At 37.9% G+C, this 19,560-nt stretch overlaps 1 protein-coding gene across 3 annotated transcripts in view; it reads left to right on the top strand.

Annotated features, from left to right (window-relative positions):
• The window catches only part of LOC145993966 (phospholipid-transporting ATPase IF-like), a 219,682-nt gene that overhangs the window by 125,409 nt on the left and 74,713 nt on the right, over nt 1-19,560 (top strand). For all 3 annotated transcript variants that reach the window (XM_083129972.1, XM_083129973.1, XM_083129974.1), the window contains exon 3: nt 11,152-11,259. In XM_083129972.1, coding sequence (XP_082986098.1) covers nt 11,152-11,259 — 108 coding nt within the window. The remainder of the gene's footprint in view (nt 1-11,151; nt 11,260-19,560) is intronic.

The following is a 19,560-nucleotide window of genomic DNA, read 5'->3' as shown; positions in this document are numbered from 1 at the left end:
AATCTAATAATGTATTTCTCCTCTTTTTTCTATCCATCTTTAGTTCCACGTCAAAAATCTAGAACACACGCAGAAACGTAATACACAACACGACCACTTCGACTTGCTACCTTGCAGACTGCAACTCGCTACAACCCCAGTGAACACCAGGACTTGGGACAAAGATACCGGGCGGTCGAATGTCTGAACCATACATCCAGCTTGGTCCAGCTCAAATTACGTCACCAGTGTTGACAGCAACCAGTAGTGTCAGTGTCAGTAGTGTTGGCAACTGCTAAATTATTTACGCACAAATTCAAGTGAGATCTTTCACACATGTTACAAGAAAATTCAATAAACTGAAGGCTGGAAATTGGTTGAGAAAAAAAAAATATAATTTGTAAAGAGCACAAGAGTAAAACGTATAATATATTGGCATATTAATTGCTTTTATTTTGTTTATGAAACTGACTGGGCCAGTTGCGCTATATAACGCATCCCTCCCTTCCTCCCGGCATGCTATTGTACAAAACATCGCTTGCCTCCTTCGTAAAACCATGCTTCGCTACTGCCTGCAACAATTATTATTATTATTATTATAATTATTGATATTTTGAAATAAATATGCATCCAGGTGCGAAATAAGATTTCGACTTACTTTGCCTACTAATTGTAGTGATTCAAATCTCACAGAACTTTGCTCTGCTGGCATAAATGGTATAAGAAGGGAAAAGAATGAAAAGGGAAGTTAGCAGCACTGTCGTAACAGGAAAGGGAGGGTCATTCTCCTAAGAGGGTCATCGTGACTGAAAGAAAGGGGAGGAGGGATTCCTTCAGTTCGCATTCCAAGGGTTGCGGCTCTTTTCTTGACCATACTGAGAAGGAAATTCTTCTTCCTTTTCAGTGACTAAGGAATGAATGAATGCTTGTGCATTGCTGTAACTCAACTCCAATATTATCAAAAGTAATTGAAGAAGCAAATACATTTCTCATTGCCAAATGTAAACATTTTACAATATTGGCGATTTATGAAATAAAATGTATTTCTGTTTTGAATTTTTTTAAATGACGAAACCAATGGGGGGGGTTTTAACCCCCACCAACCCCCCCCTGGGCACGCCACTGCCTGTAAACCCTTTGCTAGGTAGAAATTTCAACGTAGTACACCTGTTCTCAAACAATACTGATCTGACACGAAGATTACAGAACCCCACCAGCATTCACCTTCATGATACATGGCTTAGAATTGAAACATGGGTTAGGATTATCGGAAACTTTTCATTAAAAAAAAAAGTACTTGATTGCCGAGGTGTGTCGCAGGTGATGATGCAAAACTATAGGAATGTAGACAGACTTCTTAGGCCTACCGTAATTGGCCTTGCAGATTTCCTTTTATTTTCTTTCTGAAAAAACGGAAGCGAGAAAGACGTTTTCGTGTCATGGCCATCTTCTTTCGCGTTCACTGTTGTTTTTCTCTCTTGCTTTGAAGGTGCATTTTCTTTTTAAAGTCTTGAATTTGCCTTCAAATGTCTCCATCGACCGGTTGAAAGTGTAATGTTACCAAAATAATTGTCAATACTTCCAACTTCCCACTATATGACACCACTTCCTCAAGTCAGCCTTCAGCGCAATCAGTGACAAGTTTTTCAATTAACACAACGGTCCTTAATATATATCGTCATCTAATCGTCTATAAAGGTAGGATCTGATCCCGGTCTGTAAAATGTGCACCAATTTCGGAGTGCAGAAGCTAGGGCACCCGCAGGATTATTTCTTGGGGGATGGGGGGGCATAGACATAGAAACTTTTATTATCATTATTATTCATTTTTATTACTGTTACTATTTTGCTATTATTTTCGTTATTATTGTTAATACTACTTTACAAATCATAAAATTCAAATCAAGTTGAAAATACTTTTGCATTGTATACAAGTTAAAATTCGAGTCTACTGTTTACATACAGTAGAAGGTGGACAGACCTACATAGAAACTAGATTCGACTTTCTACCTTTCAATAAACATCTTATCACTTTGTTCATGAATAGTTCTTTGTCCTTTTGTACTTTTTCACAATGCACAGATATCAACCAGTCAGAGAGCACTTAATCACCTGTCCTTCATGGTACCTGTGATCCATGTTCTCACCTGCCAAAGGCTACCAAAATATAATAATAATAATAATTATTATTATTCATTCTACGAATATTGACACTATACCTCATTGCCTCCTTCACATGCGCCACTTGAAAAGCTGTTTAAACTTTACTAACTTTTCTTTCCTATGTTTTCATTTTAAATTACATACATTTGTAATTTCCATATTTTATAATCTATATACAATTTGCATAACTGTGTACTTAACATATAAATTCATGTAGGACAAAAAGCTACAGTTAGAAAATCAGTGTAAAATAGACTGTAAGCTTAAATGTAATCCTACTTCTAACAATAATAATAATAGTGGTTGCTCTACCTTACGGCCTGTAAGTCACTGAAAACATTTTTTTATCAAATATATCTACAATTTCACCATTCGAATTGTATTAACAATTTCACCATTCGAATTGTATTAACTATTTCCAGAAATCTCAGGGGGCACGTGCCCCCTCTGTCCCCCCCTGCGGGCGCCCTTGTACAGAACACAGGACTCACTGCTAGTATAATCCTCCGTGCGACTCTCGTTGTGTCATCCATATGTGTTTGTGATTGTGCTTTCTTCCATTTCATCTAATCACCATTCATCCTTATCTTCACGATTAGCCAAATGTGGAAGAAAATCGAAGTAAAAAATCAATCAATCAATCATTTTTTTCAAAATTACGACACTGTAATGTGAATATATATATAGAAATATTGTGGGGGAGGATCAAAGGGACACGAGTCGCCAATTTTGTGACCACCCTAACAATCAATTTTAGCTTTTGAGCTGAAATTTGTACTGTAGCCAGACACCTTTTAGGAATTGTGTGAGGCCGTTACATTTTAACGAAATCGGACCAAATTGTATGAATTCAGAGATTTGCAGTTGATAATTCTATAGAAACTAGATATTTCTCGTTCCTAAAGTTAAAGAAATGTATTCTATGGACAGGATTTTTGGAAATCAGGTCTGATCTACTGTTGCAAACTCGATCTTTAGCAACTTGTATGCGACTTGTGTGCACGTCAGTGACGGTACATGAAAAATGAGTGTATTTGTATGCCACATGCAGGAAATGTAAATGTTTGAGATTGGTGTCTTGTAGACGTTTTATTTTTAATATTCCCTTGGAATAAAAGGGTATTTTTTACGGAGGCAACTGGGAGCTGATTCTAGACAGCAGGGGCAGCCGCTCCTCATGCCACTCCCTCTGGCCCTGTGACTCCTGCATATCTGTGTCGTTTTGTCATCCGAAAGTTCATTGGCGGGTACTTCACGGAGCACCAGTGTTTTCCTATTGCAGGAAATTTGGACCGAATTGTAAGCGAAAAGGGAAATTCGATTTAAAAAAATACCAAATTGCAGGGGAATTTTGAAGATACCATACTCAATATTAGGTTCGAGATTTGTTACTTCTAATTGCCACTCCTTTAGAGGGTAAGGCTAGAGTCTATATGTCTATTTGTCGTTGCTTTCTACAACTTTGATATAAAAGCGACGGTTAGTATGGATGGTGAACTTATTAGATGGGTGATGAAATATACACATAAATCATTACTGACCAGGCTCGTTATATACGTGTATATGATCATCTTAACATTTTTCATATATACGAACATGGACCAACGAAAATACTACTTATTTTTATTGTGATTTCTTAAGATGATGGGAAAATTTACCACTTGCAAAGGGAATTTTTGCTCTCAGAATGTGGCAACACTTGGCGAACATCTAGATTAGGAAAGATATGCAGCTTTGACTTGTTTATTAATATACTAAAGGAGAAAAATAGAACACAACGATCATTACACTTCAATGTATGGTGTAGAGTGGAATGCTATTACGAAGCAAATTGTCCATTGGCACGTTTATTCTCTTTGTTTTACCCAGTGAGAGATTCATAAATTGAAACAAAACGCCAAACAAACTACTGACAATGCGCCAGCATAAGTAAAAATTAATTCCCTTGAAAATACCTACGATGCAAGACAAAGTTTAGTGAAAATAGTCGTGGTCAATTTATCGAACAGTACTTGTGCATCCCGCTGTACAGTGGGATCCAGGAGTATTACCGTGCAAATTGTCCATGACTATTTTCATTATTTTTTCTCTTACGTTCTGTGTGTTTTTAAGCAGTGGATTTTTATGTATGCTGGTGTAGAAGTTGTGACACAGCTTGTTTTGAGTTTTCTTTTAATTCTTGAAGCTCCTATTGGGTCAAATAAAGTGCACGAACATGGCGATGGGCAATTTGCAGGGTAATATTCATGGATCCCACTGTACAGTGGGATCCATAAGTATTACCGTGCAAATTGTCCATGACTATTTTCATTAATTTTTCTCTTACATCCTGTGTGTTTTTAAGCGATGGATTTTTATGTATGTTGGTGCAGAAGTTGTCAACAGCTTGTTTGAGTTTTCTTATAATTCTTGAAGCTCTTATTGGGCGAAATAAAGTGCACGAACATGGTGATGGACAATTTGCACGATAATACTTATGGATCCCACTGTACAAGAGCATTGTGGGTATTTATATACCATCGCATCAGTGGCGTGCCCAGGATTTTCAAAAGGTTACGTATACTTTTTCTAGTACCCAATCTTAATTTTGCCATCTTTTCTTGCCCCCACCCTCCTCGCTGGACACGCCACTGTTTGTAAAGCATTAAGTTTGGCACGAGCTTGACGGAAAATTGAAACGTTGACGATGAAAGAGAAATAGCAAATGCCTTGCCCTCCCGCCTAAACGTCAATTGGCCAATATCTTCAGTTCACTTGAAATCCAGTTTGACTGCCGATGTCCCATCGTTGGAATTCCTCACAAGCGACCCACTTCTTGACCCTGTTTGTCTTTCTAATGACATAACAGTCCTTGGTCAAGGTTGCTTACGCTTCCTATTGCACTCTCCCGTCTTGCATGGCAAGTAGCTTATGAGTCGTTAACCGAAGCTCGATGAAAAAAGTGCAAGGGGACTTTCTTGTTTTTTTTTGTTTTTTTTATAATACGTGTATAGCATCAGGCACAAGAACCCATCACGACCAAAGGAAAAAAATAGTTTAGTGGTATTTTTAACCAAGCGGCTCTTTACGCTCCTTTCTTTAAACTCTAAGATGACCGATCTCCGTGGCGGAGTGGTTGCACACCGTGCTCCAACTCCAGGGATCCCTGGTTCTAATCCCGGCCTCGGTGCGGGTGTTATTTGTGTCTGCCCCTTCATCATCACTCATTCTCATCGTCGCAATTAGCCAAAAGTGACAAAAAAGCGACGCTAAAAACAAAAATAAAATCACGAACTCTTAAGGAAGAATTCTCACCGAAGCGACACTTGTCGCTTGAGGCTTTCACCAATCGAACGCAGGCTTGTGCAGCCTGTCGTGCCTGTACGGCGTGCAACGTTGCTGCTGATTGACTCGTTCCCAAACGACGTGTCGCGTGCCACTCGACGCTTCGGTCTGAAATCTCCCTAAGGTAAGGATTTTAGATAAGGGAATTTCCCCCGTACATTCTAAAGGTAGCAAAATGGCCAAGTGTGCCGACGCACGCAAAAATTTTAATTGAGACTCACAAATGTAGTCTAGTAATAATTACTAGAATAATTTTCAAGCATAATTTCAAACCTGAGAGTTGGCAGTGTCTTCAATCAAGACCATCTTGAGGTTCAGGCCACAGCGCTCAGTCAAGACGTCACCATCTGGAGGCGATCGTCTTATCGCTGTAAATCCCTTATCGTATTTTTATCGTAGAGAATTAAGGTATATTTCTTTATTTTATGAAGTTAAATTTTGGCATTTACCCTCTCGACGAATATAGTTAGAAGAAAAAAGTATAATATTGAATATTTACACCAACAATTTCATTCAGGAAGTAACTATGACCACCACAAAAATTCCTACCATAACACAAAGAAAGAGTTGAAAACCGTTAGAAATTTCATGGTGGAAAATTTTAAACATTGTATGTCTTTGAAAAATATTATCGAGAATATTTGTCAGCTAAAGTAAAACTCGGAACAGCTTTTGTATGAACTTTTGTATGTAAAAATTAATTGATTTAAATTAAAATCCTGCATGTTAGGATGACCGTAAACTTTCCAAGTTACCTAATCAATTAAATTGTCTTTAACTTTACCCAAAATTAATCAACCAGATAATGCAGATATTCTGTGTAGCTATAGAATCTCAATACAAAAACTTAATTTCTATATCCTTGCAGCAAAAGCGAAAGAAATTGGTACAAGGGCAATGTTACATTTCTGGGAATAAAGATTAAACCTAACTCATTTGTCACATTGTAATTTAGAACCTATTGAGTTTATTGAACGAAAGATAATAAACAAATTTAATCTTTTCATTGTCGTTAGTAAGATCTGTGATAATAACTTAAGAGTTTCAACATTTTCATTGAAAAAAGGCAGATTAATATTTTGATCTTAGCGTTCACTTGAGAAATAAACATTTAGAATATTTCCTTACACTGTTTTTACACTATGTTAATAATATCGTGAAGAATGTTACTAAATTATGAAACAGTAAACATTATCACTGATTTAATAATCAAAGTTACGAACACTGAAGCTTCACAAAGACAAAAAATAAAAAGCGGTTCATGTGAAATAGTTTTATAAAATTTAATACATTTGTAGTTCATATTAACATAGCTAGGTAACAAAATGCTTTCTGTGTGAAAACATTTGTGTTTGAAACTTAAGTAATATATTCTTGGATAATTTTACACACGAATATTTCATCGAAGTTCTTGTACATCGTACCCTAGTATTTGAATGCATAACCTCGTATCTTCCATTAGCCTCCGATTAGCCTAAAGAAGCATAAAAGCGGGGTAAATAAGAATGTAAATGTACACAACTGTCAACTTTGCCCAGTTGTATAGTTTTCTTTCATTAAGCATATTTTGAAACTGAAAATTTGTGTAAATAATATGAATATGTTATCGAATGCTTGCATAAAATTTACACTATCAAACTGCTTTGATAGACACGATCGTAATATTTTAAAAATTGACTAAATCTTGAAACAAATTATTTTGCGATCATAAGGAACAACTTATCTTAACGTTAACCAATGTTTGTAGCTAATTCAGGGTAAATTATGTATTTCTAAAAAAAGATTGTTGACGAAAGATAAAACCTGACTACATTTAAGAGTATATTAGATGCCTATTCCGTACACATGAAATCTTTACATCAAACTATTCCTCTTATTTATTTATGACTATAAAACCTTTGTTACTTAACTTGTATCTTTTCGTAGGGACCGAATCACTTGGAATTTCCCTAACATTTCTCATTTTCAGCAACACCTTGAAGAAATGTGAACGTTACTCTTACATTTTTCATCATAATTGCCTTTGCAATTGAGCTCACAACACTTATACACCATACCTCTTGCACATTTAAGCATATTTACACGTCATGTACAGTCGATTACAGTTTTTAAATTTGCAATGCAATTCCATATTCACTAAAAAGTCCAATATCGATTCCGAACAAGCAAATGAAACATGGCGGCTATCTCGCCTCCAGTTGATGACGCTTAGTCACGTGACCGGACCAAGCCATTAGGCTTTCATATAGAGAAGGTAATGCTTCAATACACACACACACATACTGTGTCGCCGCAAATAAACCAGCTTTTATTCTGGACGCTAAGAACTCTACTCGATAAACACTGCACGGACTAATAGTTGCCACTAATGTATTAACCTGGATATGGCGATGAGATATATATTTGACCCATCTATAAATAATCACGTAGACATCCACTTGGTATGTCTGAATTGGTTGCATATAAAATAATTTTGATTTTCAAATACCATATATTATATAGCTTGCATAATTCTCGATTTCGAACAAGGGTCTCCCGGCTGACGTAGTGATAACGTCGTTGCCTTGTAATCAAGGAGTCCCAGGTTCGGAGCAGGCACATAGTGGTTCGTATCTCATTTTAAACTGTACGTTATGTCCGGATTAGCCTATCTGTGCATCAAGTGGACTTAAAAACAAACAAAAATAAACTGCAGGGGTGGATTTCGAAGGAGTGTGAGAGAGTTTCGGGCGCCAAGTCTTGTTCCGATTTTACGAACGTCTCGTTCTCACGATTTTGAAAATAAATCTCGGTTGTAATGTTTTGATTAAGCTTTCGCTAGTTCAAATGAAGCAGCATCAATAAACGCCTGTTCAAGCTCTATTATATCTGTGTGTAATGTAAATTATTCTTATACCTACAGCAGAGCACATTTGTACGTCCAGGCAAAATTATCAAGCCACTGAGAAAGAACTTCAGAAACGAAATATAGATGACAGCACCAGGAGGTAGAGTTAAAATAAATTGTTGTGAGAAACAATTGGATGGATGAGGAGTGTTGGACAGAAATCTGAAGAACAATTAGAAGAGGAATATACAAGAAATATACGTGATGAAGAAGAGAAGGAGAGATGATATAATCTGAAAAGGATGACAGCTCGTTAAAGATAGTCTCGAGTAATTCCTGATATAATCTGGAAAGGATGACCACGTTGAAGATAGTCTCGATAATAATCAATCCATTTAGTAAACCTCATTTCTGAGAGATCATCGTTCAAGGAGTTTTTTTTTTTTATGCCAAGCGGTATCACATTTCAGCTGACGCTGCAAGGAAAGGTGTACGCACAGATAAGGATACGTCAGCTTGTTAGGAGGCCTGCGATTAAGAAGAACATTACTGTATATTCTTGAGAAGCCTAAAGCCAGGGGAGTTCCTGAGGCGTCGGGAATAGGGAGGTCAGTCGTAAATGACTGCTGTTAACATAAACCCTTGATCGCTCTGGCTTTAGTAGTAATGGTGCCATTTGATGCTCACATTCAAAATATATTTCCAACATCTGGGAATGCACAGGGGCAGCTGCTTCTCTACGGGGACCCCTCCCACCCCCACCCCCTTAGCGTCGCCGCCAACTGACTGTCACGACTGGTTCAGTGTGTTGAGTTTCGAAACGTACTCAATTCACAAGAAACCACCTTGTTCTCTACTTCATTTTCTTGTCCATCATCTGGCTTTTAAAGTTTTTTTGTAAATTTCTTCAGAAAACAAAACAATACTTCATTCATGTTGATACCACAGGAGATTGCATCTTGACCTTTGGAGCCACTGTCAAGTAAATGGGGTTTTTAGCTTTATCTTATTTTATTACCATTGACGAACGTTTGTCCAGCTGCCTCTGTGTTATTTTTAAGGTCATGATTCATGCAATCTTAATATAAACAAGAGGATATGTGAATTGAAAAGGAGATAAAGAAGAGAACTTGTTCAGTTTCCTGTATCGTTGGTTAATCTCTACAGATAATTTTTGAAATAACATGCATCGTAGAATTAATAAATATATAATAATAACCCACAGCGCGACAGCCCTTGAGAGCCTTGGCTTACCTACCGACTGCTGGTCTCCCTCCCACACTGTTTCTCCGTCACCTGTTATAGCGTGGAGATCTTAGGCCAGTATTGGGGTGACGGGTGGTCAGCCCGACGAACCCCAGCCGTTGTAGGTCTTCATTTAAGATGTGCGTTTTCTCAGAAATAAGAATATGCAGTTATTTTCCCCCTAACTTCATTTGGTGAGGATATTTTTTGACAGTTGAAGTTTACATAGCTTCAAGATGTGCTATGTTTGCCTATTCTGTGCTACACAAAATGCAAGACTTTTCGCCAGTTCTCATGGACGCTGCAGGATCCACAGAATCACACGCTTGCTGGATCCGGTGTGGATGTCGGAGATCATTGATTTTTGTCTTGATGGCCCCAAAGGTAAACGTCAAAGGGCGTAAGGTCCGGAGAACGAGGTGGCCACTCAGTGGGTCCTGTTGCATTTGAATTATGTAGGGGTGACACTTGTTCGAATGCAACACCCGGAGTATGGATCTCTGACTGACTCCTGACACTAACGCCAAACTTCGAGTACTGCGTTTCGAGCTCTTGACTAACGATGCCACGATTGCCGTTGCTGCGTCCTCTTCGGTAGCGGTTCTCGGCCGTCCACTACGTTCTCTGTCGTGCACGAATCCTGTCTCTCTAAACTTATGCAACACAAGCAACACTGTGGTATGTGAGATGTCGTCTCTCTCTGGATGCCGGTCTTTGAAATCCTCTGCGACGACCCTGGCACTGCGCTCCCCACTTATCACAATAATTTAAATCAGTTATTGGAGGTTAGCGCCATTTTACATCAGCGGGAAAGAATAAATAACAACCCATTACATTGCGCCAAATATGAACTTCAACTGTCAAAATATCCTCACCACATAAAAGTAGGGGAGAAATAACTGCATATTCTTATTTCTGAGAAAACTCACATCTTAAATTATGTGCCACATGACCCCATTCCCATTTGAAAACTGGATGTAATTCCAAGATGGCCGCCATAATGCATACTGGCCCCTTCTGGTGTAACCTCCCCCCCTTTTACCCATATCCGAAGTTTCATCATCCTCCGTTAAGCCATTTTTAAATGAGAAGGGTCGTGCTAGACTTTTGCCTCACCCTGTAGTATCGACAATATCCATAAGAAAAATATGCACGGAGTCGAAGCAAGAATATATTTTTATTGAAGCATACCTATTTTTATAAATAATTGTTAATACATCTTGAATTTGTTCAGGTGGGCAATCGGGTGGGCAGAGGAATTTTTGGGCGAGCGGTTGCCTACACGTCGTGCCGTCCTTGGATGAGAGGGAATTTCCTCTGGTCTGGATACTTTGAAAAGTTCCTGAAATCCTCCTTCCCCAACTGGAATTTTTCAAACACCACACTAATAATGTAATTATTGTCTTGCTTTAGAGTTATCAACTATCAAGGTAAAATATTAACATGGGTATACAAGTATTACGCCGTTCACTTGTGAAGCGAATTGTCTTCCATCCGCTAGATGGATCTGTACAGACACGGTTATGGAATAACTGTCTGGTCCTAGAGTGTAGGTAGTATTAGAACTGTTTACATGTGACATTAACTGGGAAATTTGTGTTCTTTCTTTCCAGGGAAACCGCTCATCCTCTGAAGGGGAAACCCGGACAGTGTGGCTGGGATCGGTGGAGGATGAGATTGGTGCAAATGCCTACCTCGGAAACCGTATCGTCTCTTCCAAGGTAAGAGGAACAGAATTTTCCATTCTTTTTTCTATTTTGGGTTTGCTACATTTTGAAAGGTAGTGATTGCTGCTACTACTGTTTTAAGCATTACCATTGGCTGGTAGCTTTTGGGATGTGGTAATCTATGGTTGTTAGGTTAGGCCAATGATATATCATACTTCATTGGGCTAGGCTTGTTGGGTTTGGTTCTCTTAGAAGAAGTAGAAGAAGAAGACGAAAAATGGTTGTAGCAGTATTACCGACCTACATGAAATACAGAATGTATCCTACACCAATGCCGCCGTAACAAACAACCATGATACATTTTCTGCCCCCTCCCCACCCACGTTAAGCCCCAAATTTGATACCGCAGCCTTCCTTCCCCAGATTCTCTGTGTGTCTCTTCTTTAAGCTTTTGTCTGTCTGGTTCGTTGAAGGTTTGTTGTCTATATATATATATATATATATGTCGTCTCTGACGGTGTTCGCATAATTTTAGACAAAACTGTGGGGGTATCAGGATGTCTACCAACCGAAAATTCTACCTGAATTTTCTTGACAGACATGAAGAAAGATCGGAATTACTTTCTTGAGTATTTTCTTTACCTGTCACCCTCAACCTCGTCAAATGTTTATATTACTAATTTCAGATATAGTCTGGTGGAGTCCACTTTATTCGAAAAAAAAGTGGGGACGTTAGGAATTTACTCCTCCTTTAACGAACGATTTATGATTACTTGGATAGGTTAATAGGTTAATTGGTATTTTAAGTTGGGGAGGGGTGTGATGGTGTTTTAAATGTTAAAACTGGCGATCAGCATTAACATTTACATGAATTGACTATTTTTTTAAAGCTTTTAGACCACTCAGGTAAGGCACTTGTTTAATATTGGATCTCAAGTAGATGATGTAGGCGTCCGGAGAGCAGGGGGAGGTTGATCTTCTATCGTCAGTTACTCTTAATGGACATTTCCACTTTGACATGAAAAACGTTTTAAATCCATTCATTTTACAGATAATGACACAAACATGAGATGAGCAAAATATCTCGGCGATATTTGTTTTGGTTCTCGAGAAACACGCCTTCAAACACCGCTGAAATTCACCTCTTACGTCACGGATTTGAAAACGTCCTCTCCACAGACACGAGGTCCTCTGACGTCATCACTTAGAAATGCGTGCAGGCAGGGCTTCTGCTCGTCCCGTCAACTTAGCATGAGCCGCGGAAGCGACAGCAAAGTCACTTGTTACTGTGTAAAACAAGTATCTTGTAACTTCCAGTGCAAAAATCTGTGCTCCATTTCTTGGAGATGAATTATGCCCTAGCAGTATAGCAGAATTTACTATAATTCAGCCAATATAATATAGAGGGTTTTCCCATTAGGGTGACAAAGCAAAACTTGTAGCAGTCAATGGCTGAACACGTGAACAGCCTCGTTCATTGCGAATACATAGGTTGGTTCTGACTGGCAAGAACTTAATATTATAGGAATGCCTTTTCTGGAATTACAATTATTTTCGTCATAATATTTTCTTCGCAAATTTTAAGATAATACGTTTAGAACACTCTGGTTTACACGCCAATTTCTGTAATATAAGAGGTGATACGGTATAAAAAGGTACGGGGAGTTTTTAAATTTCCTTCAGTAAATGACAGTTTTCTTCAGATAATATATATATTGCAAATTTTTGTATTTAGCCTACTTTTACGTCGCTTTTCCGTCACTTTGTTTAACCGCAACGATGAGAACGCATGGTTAATTTAGTATGTATCTTCTCTAACATCACATTTCTTCCCACTTTTGGCTAATCGCTACAATGAAGATGAATAACTACAAGCAGTATTCGAAGTCGGGGTGCAGGAGGACACACCCCTCCACACACACACACACTACCACCACTACCAACAAGCACAATCTAAGTATCACCCAACCTGCCACGATACGAAACGAAATATTTTCTTCTGTCCCATCTCATTTCGAAAACATTCACTAGTTCTTGTCCCATCTCCTTTTATGAGACGAGACTGAAAAGTCTCGTCTCGTGAGCAACACTAACATTAACAATAGAAGCATCCCCCTAGCTGTCCCCAAAGTCTCGGGCAGACATCCTCTCATGTAATAGTTTCCAGTTCAATGAAATGTCACTCACAAGGGAACAGTCATGCACAGGTCGAGAATCAAACCTGGAACATGCGCTTTCCTCAGATAAATCATGAATTTTGTGTATAATAATTACAACGCCAGTTCATTCCTGGTAATTCTGAATCTGAGGTTTGGTTTGCATATATAAGCAGGATAATATTCAGTTGTCTAGGGCTCGTACTGTTAAAACGAGGAGTCAAAAAAATATATATATTAAGAAAGTTTTTTTTTTTTTGTATTTATAATGATAAGTAGGGCTCGGAAGTTGAGGAAAAGTCCTTTTTTTTTTCCTAGTGTCCGAAGACGAGGCCCAACATAATATATGTTCATTTTGGGTCATTGTAGGCCAGAAAAAGGTGGGTTTTATTTGTCCTTTTTTGCCTTTTTCGTCGTTTTTTGGCTTATTGGTCCTTTTTTTAGCCTTTTTTAAGGTCTTAACGGCTTTGTTTTGCAACTTCACCTTCTTTCGACTACGATTTTACTGCCCATTCTCAATTCGAATTATCATCAGTTCATCACCTCTTCAACGTCCTTTCTGTAGTAAAGAAATAAAAAAAAAAGAAATAAATATATTTGAACCATCCCTGAAACGAGAGAAAAACATTTTTGGACGACTGAAATAGGATTCGAAGTCCTATTTCTGTAACCCTAGTGTGGTTAGGCCAAATATGATTCTTCAAATATGGTTTTTCAAATTATGTTAATATAAAAATATGTAATGTCTGGAAGAAGATGTATTTCATTCATATAGTTTTTTCGCACTGTGTGTTCCATACCACCAGAATTTTGAATTTTTTTATTCATTAAATATGTAATTAAAACTGAAGTTATTAATTAATTTGGATCACATTTATACGTCCTTTTTTAGGTCCTTTTTTTGGTATTTTTAAGTCCATTTTTGGCAATTTATATGTCTTCAACTTCCAAGCCCTAATGATAAGCCTTTGCATACGTAGTTAATTCTATATTTTTCGAGACTTGAGACGAGAACGAGAATTGCCCTCCCAAACCGAGACGGATGTTTATAAATAGAGACGAGACTGTCAATGAGACATTTACAAATAAACACGAGACAGACATTTACAACTCTCAACGAGAACGAGACCAAGGCTGCCATGTCTCGTCTCGATAGGATCCTTAGTGGTGAAGTTGTGAACCAACCAATTAATGCGTTCAGGGTAACGAGATGAGGCGGCTTTTTTCGCAGTACAAAATTCAAAATATATCGTACTATTTCAGTATGGGATATTGTTATGAACATGGGCGTATATATAGACTGGACTCGACAAAGTTGTGTGTATGTAGTCACGAAGTTACGCTAGAATTGATAGTTTTCTGTTCATCTTGTGTCACTGCGTTTTTAAAAACCAAATATCTTTAAGATGACTCGAAAAGGGGGGGGGACTTATTTGACAGTCTCATCATATCATCCTTTATCTTCGCGATTAGCCAAAAGTGCTAAAACAGATCAATATAGTTTAATTGGGACTGGACCTAAAGTTTAAAGCTTAAAGCGTGATCCGAACCACCACGTGCCTGAACGGAGTATCGAACCCGAGATTCTTTGATTACAAAGGCGTTTCCACTAAGTCATCGGAGAGGCACCTGAAACACAAATGCCTCCGATATATATTTAGTTTCTTGTGTCTCTGGCGCTTTTAATTCGCCCACGCCAGATACTAATCATCCTAAATTGTCGAATGAGGGAATAGATTGTGAAATGTATGACTACTACTCAGTGTCGGATCCAGAAGTTACAGCTGGGAGGGGCGAATCTCAGTCTGGTACCTCACCTCACCGAGAAGCCTTTCCAACCTACACTTGCATGCACTGTTTTATGTAAATAATCGTGCCGTGAAAGGGAACCAGGCTGACGTCCATCTTCTAGATTAAGAGTATTATTTCACAAAAATTGATGTCTAGGGCTGGAATAGATGGTTGTTATTGTGTAAAAAGAAAAAAGTGTGAGTTAAAACTAGATTAGGTCTAGTTTCTATACTGATTTATTTTTCTAGAACGTAAATATTTATTTCTTGAACTTGTTTTGATGGGCAATCAGGGGTGATAGCCATTATCTCAGGGGGTCTGGGGTTCGATCCCATTTTGAGGCACGTTGAACCGTTGTTCGGGTTCAAATTTAAACTGTAGGTCTAGTTGAGTTGACCTATCTGAGGCATAGGCGTAGCTATGGGGTGTGCCGGGTGTGCCTAGGCACACCCTAATGGGCTGCTTTATCAAAGAGAATTAAAGTCAGATATTTCAATAAGAGAGAAAATAAGCGGCAGTTTGTAAGAAGTTGAAAATGTCATTACTTGGTACAAACGTGTGCATTATCGCTGATGAAACGGGTGTCTATAGATTTTCGATTTTTTTATGTCATTGGAGAAAGAAAATATTTACTGCATTCTACTCTGTACTGCACTGCCTTTCTTCTATACCTGTCACAAGCTGCACGTGTGAGAGAGCTTTCTCCAAGCTTACCCAAGTTAAAACTAAATTAAGAGCAACTCAGAAGCAGGATAGATTGGAAGCCCTCCTCTTGCTATTTGTGGAACAGGAAAAAGCTTAGTCTATTGATGTAAATGAAGTTATTGATGAGTTTAAGAACATTGTACCTTTTGACAGACGTCTCTTGTTATAGATGACGTGTATTTTGATGTATTTGTTTGTAACATTTATGAACATTTTGTGTGTGTGCAATTTCTATGCAATTTGATTTTTTTCTACTACATATATTCAGAAATTTTCAACACTGTCATTTAGTGAATTTATATTCCTTTACAAACATCAGTGCAGTTAAAGAGCCAAGTGATTGTGTTGCAAAATATTCTATTAAAAAGGTACAAGACCTCATTTTTTTCTTTGTGCACACCCAAATATAAAGTTCTAGCTACACCTATGATCTGAGGATAAAGTTGATTTAAATCAAACTTTGGAAAATATTCTCGACATTAAACATGGTGATAAGTAGAGCCCGGAAGTTCAGGCATTTATTTTCGTTAAAATAGGCAGGCAAAAAGGCATTTATAATGTGGAAAATAGGCAATAAAAATGAAAAAAAGGCGCAATAAAAATGAAAAAAAAGTCAAAATAAACTGAAAAAATGGCACATTTGGAAGTCTCTTACTTTTATATATAATTTCTGGCAACATGTTAAAATCTACATTGGGAAGAGCATTTCAATTTTCTCCGTCTTGATTGCACATAACTACAAGGTGTTTTTTTAAAGTTCTCAACATTCATTGATAGTCGTCTCAGAGAGAATGTTTTTCATAATAGAAAATGATCTTTCTACAATACTTCGACAGAAGTTATTGGAGCATACATAGAACAAGCTAATGTAGCTGGACTCATTTTGGTAACAGCATTTTCATCTTTTAGAATATCACAAATTGTTTTCAATTGTTTCAAGTCCTTATTTGCACTCACTACCGGTTTGCACTTTTCCGCAACAGCTGACCCCTTTTCTCCTGGCACTTCCATCATCTGCTGCATAGATTCCTCGAAGATTTTCATGGATACTACAAGAGTCTCACCTCTTTTTTCTAGCTTTGTAATTGTCTCTGGCAATGCACCATATGTAGCAAAAATAAACGACAGTTCATTCTTCAGCACAGGAGTTTTTCACTTCACGAATTGAAGCCCCTTTATTTTCTGGATGAGCATCGATCACCTCACTGATTTTTTTCATTGCATAATATATAGCTGCTGATATCCAGGTTCCCCATCTTGTCAAGGAGGAAAACTAAGCTCAGGCGTAACTTCCTGAAATTTTCGGGTTCGAGAGGGAGATTTCAGAAATATCTTCTTTGTGTTCGAAATCAACCTCTCCACTTTAGCAGTCAATCATGCACAAGGAAATGTTAACCGAAAGGCAATATCCTAATTCAGCATGAAATACTTTTTTCTCACACTTTTCTCCTTCAGCAATGTTGTAACATGCGTGAGTTCAATATTGCTTAAATAAGGCGAAAATTATTCACGTAATAAACGGAAGAAAAATAAATACCAACATTTAAAAAAAAAATGGTCAAATGTCATTGAAAAAGGCAGAAAAAGGCATTATAATTAAAAATAGACAGTGGGGTCCCAAATAGGCAAAATGAAAAGGCTTCTAAAACATTCGAAACAACATAATAAACGTATATCCGGAAAAATTTTATCAATATATGCAGTAAATAAAAAGAGGCATTTTGCCAAACTTCCGGGCTCTAGTGATAAGCCTTCAAGACATATAATCCGTAATATATTCAAAATCCTGGCAGTTGGGAGGGGCGATCTCCTCTATCGACCTCCCCGTGGATCCGCGCCGGCTGCTACTAAAAAAAAAAGCCGCTTTTAAGAAATCCCAGGTCTCCCCACTGCTCAGCAATGCAATTCAAAACTGGAAGGAGAAGAAGTCCAACTGAAAATTGCAATGTATTTATAACTTACTATGTTGCGTCGCTTTTCTGCCTCTTTTGACTTAACACGACGATGAATGAATGAATAATGATTAGAGGAAATTGATGAAGAGCACACATATTGCGTAACTTTGGGCAATTCGAGAATCGGGCGGCTGTCTCTAAGAACAGTGTAGTTATATCCTGGGGTTTTCTAGTTAAAAAAACATAAGAAAATAAATCATTGTACATTCAATTAAATGGAAAAAATATAACCGTGGTTAACAGTGGTGGCGATTAGGGGGCGAGGGGGGCAGTTGCCCCTCCATTTTTTTCAACTTTTGATCCCGTAATATGCAAAACCTTATCTACCAAGGGCAGTGGCGTGCGGTGACATTTTCCGTTGGAAAAGCAGATCCCTTAAAATTAAGAAAACCAAGAATTCATTGCTTCTACCTGGTACGTTATAATGAAAAAATGAGCACTCTACCTGATACTGTTTCCCTAACATCTAAGGGAAAGATGAATCTCCTGGCGCAGTTGTTCATTTTTTCGAATTTCAGTTTGTCTGTTGTCAAACGTATTTAATGCAACAGACGATCGCGGATGATTGAAACAATTTTCAAGATTTTCACACATTACAATATTCACAAATCCACTTTGGCACCACGTAGTTCTTTCCGTAATAAATAGTAAACAATGTCAACACTAAAGTTTTTGAAGCAAACATAGAAATTCACCCTCCTGAAAAGCCATAACTTTTCACCTCGCAAAGCGCTTGAAAAAGTGTGACCGCGACTAGCGAGTTTTACCAACTCTATCTGGCGATGTGTCCATGAACATGTTAGCTGTCTTAATAGACCGAACGCTCGGAAACTTTTATCTTCACATAGAATATATCATCCGTATGTCAGCAATCATATTTTTGTGTTTCTCCTGTGTTTTGAAACTTTATAGGTTATTTATGAATATAAATTTTAACTAGCTTGGTGGATACGCTACATCGCTGACAGTATACAGTACACTTCGCAACACTGAGGACATCAGCAGGCTGACCGATGGCACACTGCTTTCTTCCAGCCCTTACGGCAGCGTTGACAACCTCTCAGCTGCGAAAAGTGCTGATTGAACAGTGAAATTATGCCAAAATGGTACTCAATGGTGCTAGAACATTTAATATTATTATTATTATTATTATTATTAAAGAACAAATAAGAAACTGCCACTCTCACTGTACACGAAATCTTGACTTGTTCACACTGGTTCAAAATTGTTTTGTTTACAGGCAGGGATGCGCACCAAAGAGTGTTAGTACTCATGTTTAGAAATTCTTCCAAATATATTTACAAACACAAATAAAAAGAATCAGAAAAAAAAGAAGCACAGATAAACTTAAACTCATGCTAAAAAAATACACATGAAAAATTAAAATCACACACACACAAACAATATTAGCTACAACTTGTTTCCAAAATGGCAAGATGCGGACCGAACCGAACACCAGCAGAAGACAAATTGATTTGCTAACATTCGACTTGAAACATTGTCACAAAATTCGCCGACAAGGAAAGGCGGAACATTAGCTTTATTTGTGAATCCAACTTTGTAAGATTTCCTCTCATAAATATTCCTCTGGAAAATAAGGCATCGAATGGCTGACCCCTTCCGTCGGTGCTGAGAAAGGACAAACCAGAGGGTGGGCCTCCTCCACCTTGACCCTCTTCTATGATTTTACGACAGGAAGATGCGGAAGAGATGAAAGACATTGGTGAGTGGTGGGATCTGGACAGGTT

The sequence above is a fragment of the Lepisma saccharinum genome, chromosome 10 (genome assembly GCF_977018435.1).
Source record: "Lepisma saccharinum chromosome 10, izLepSacc3.1, whole genome shotgun sequence".
NCBI lineage: Eukaryota > Metazoa > Arthropoda > Insecta > Zygentoma > Lepismatidae > Lepisma > Lepisma saccharinum.
The sequence above is the reverse complement of the archived record's forward strand: the minus strand, read 5'-3'. Positions and strand labels throughout refer to the sequence as shown.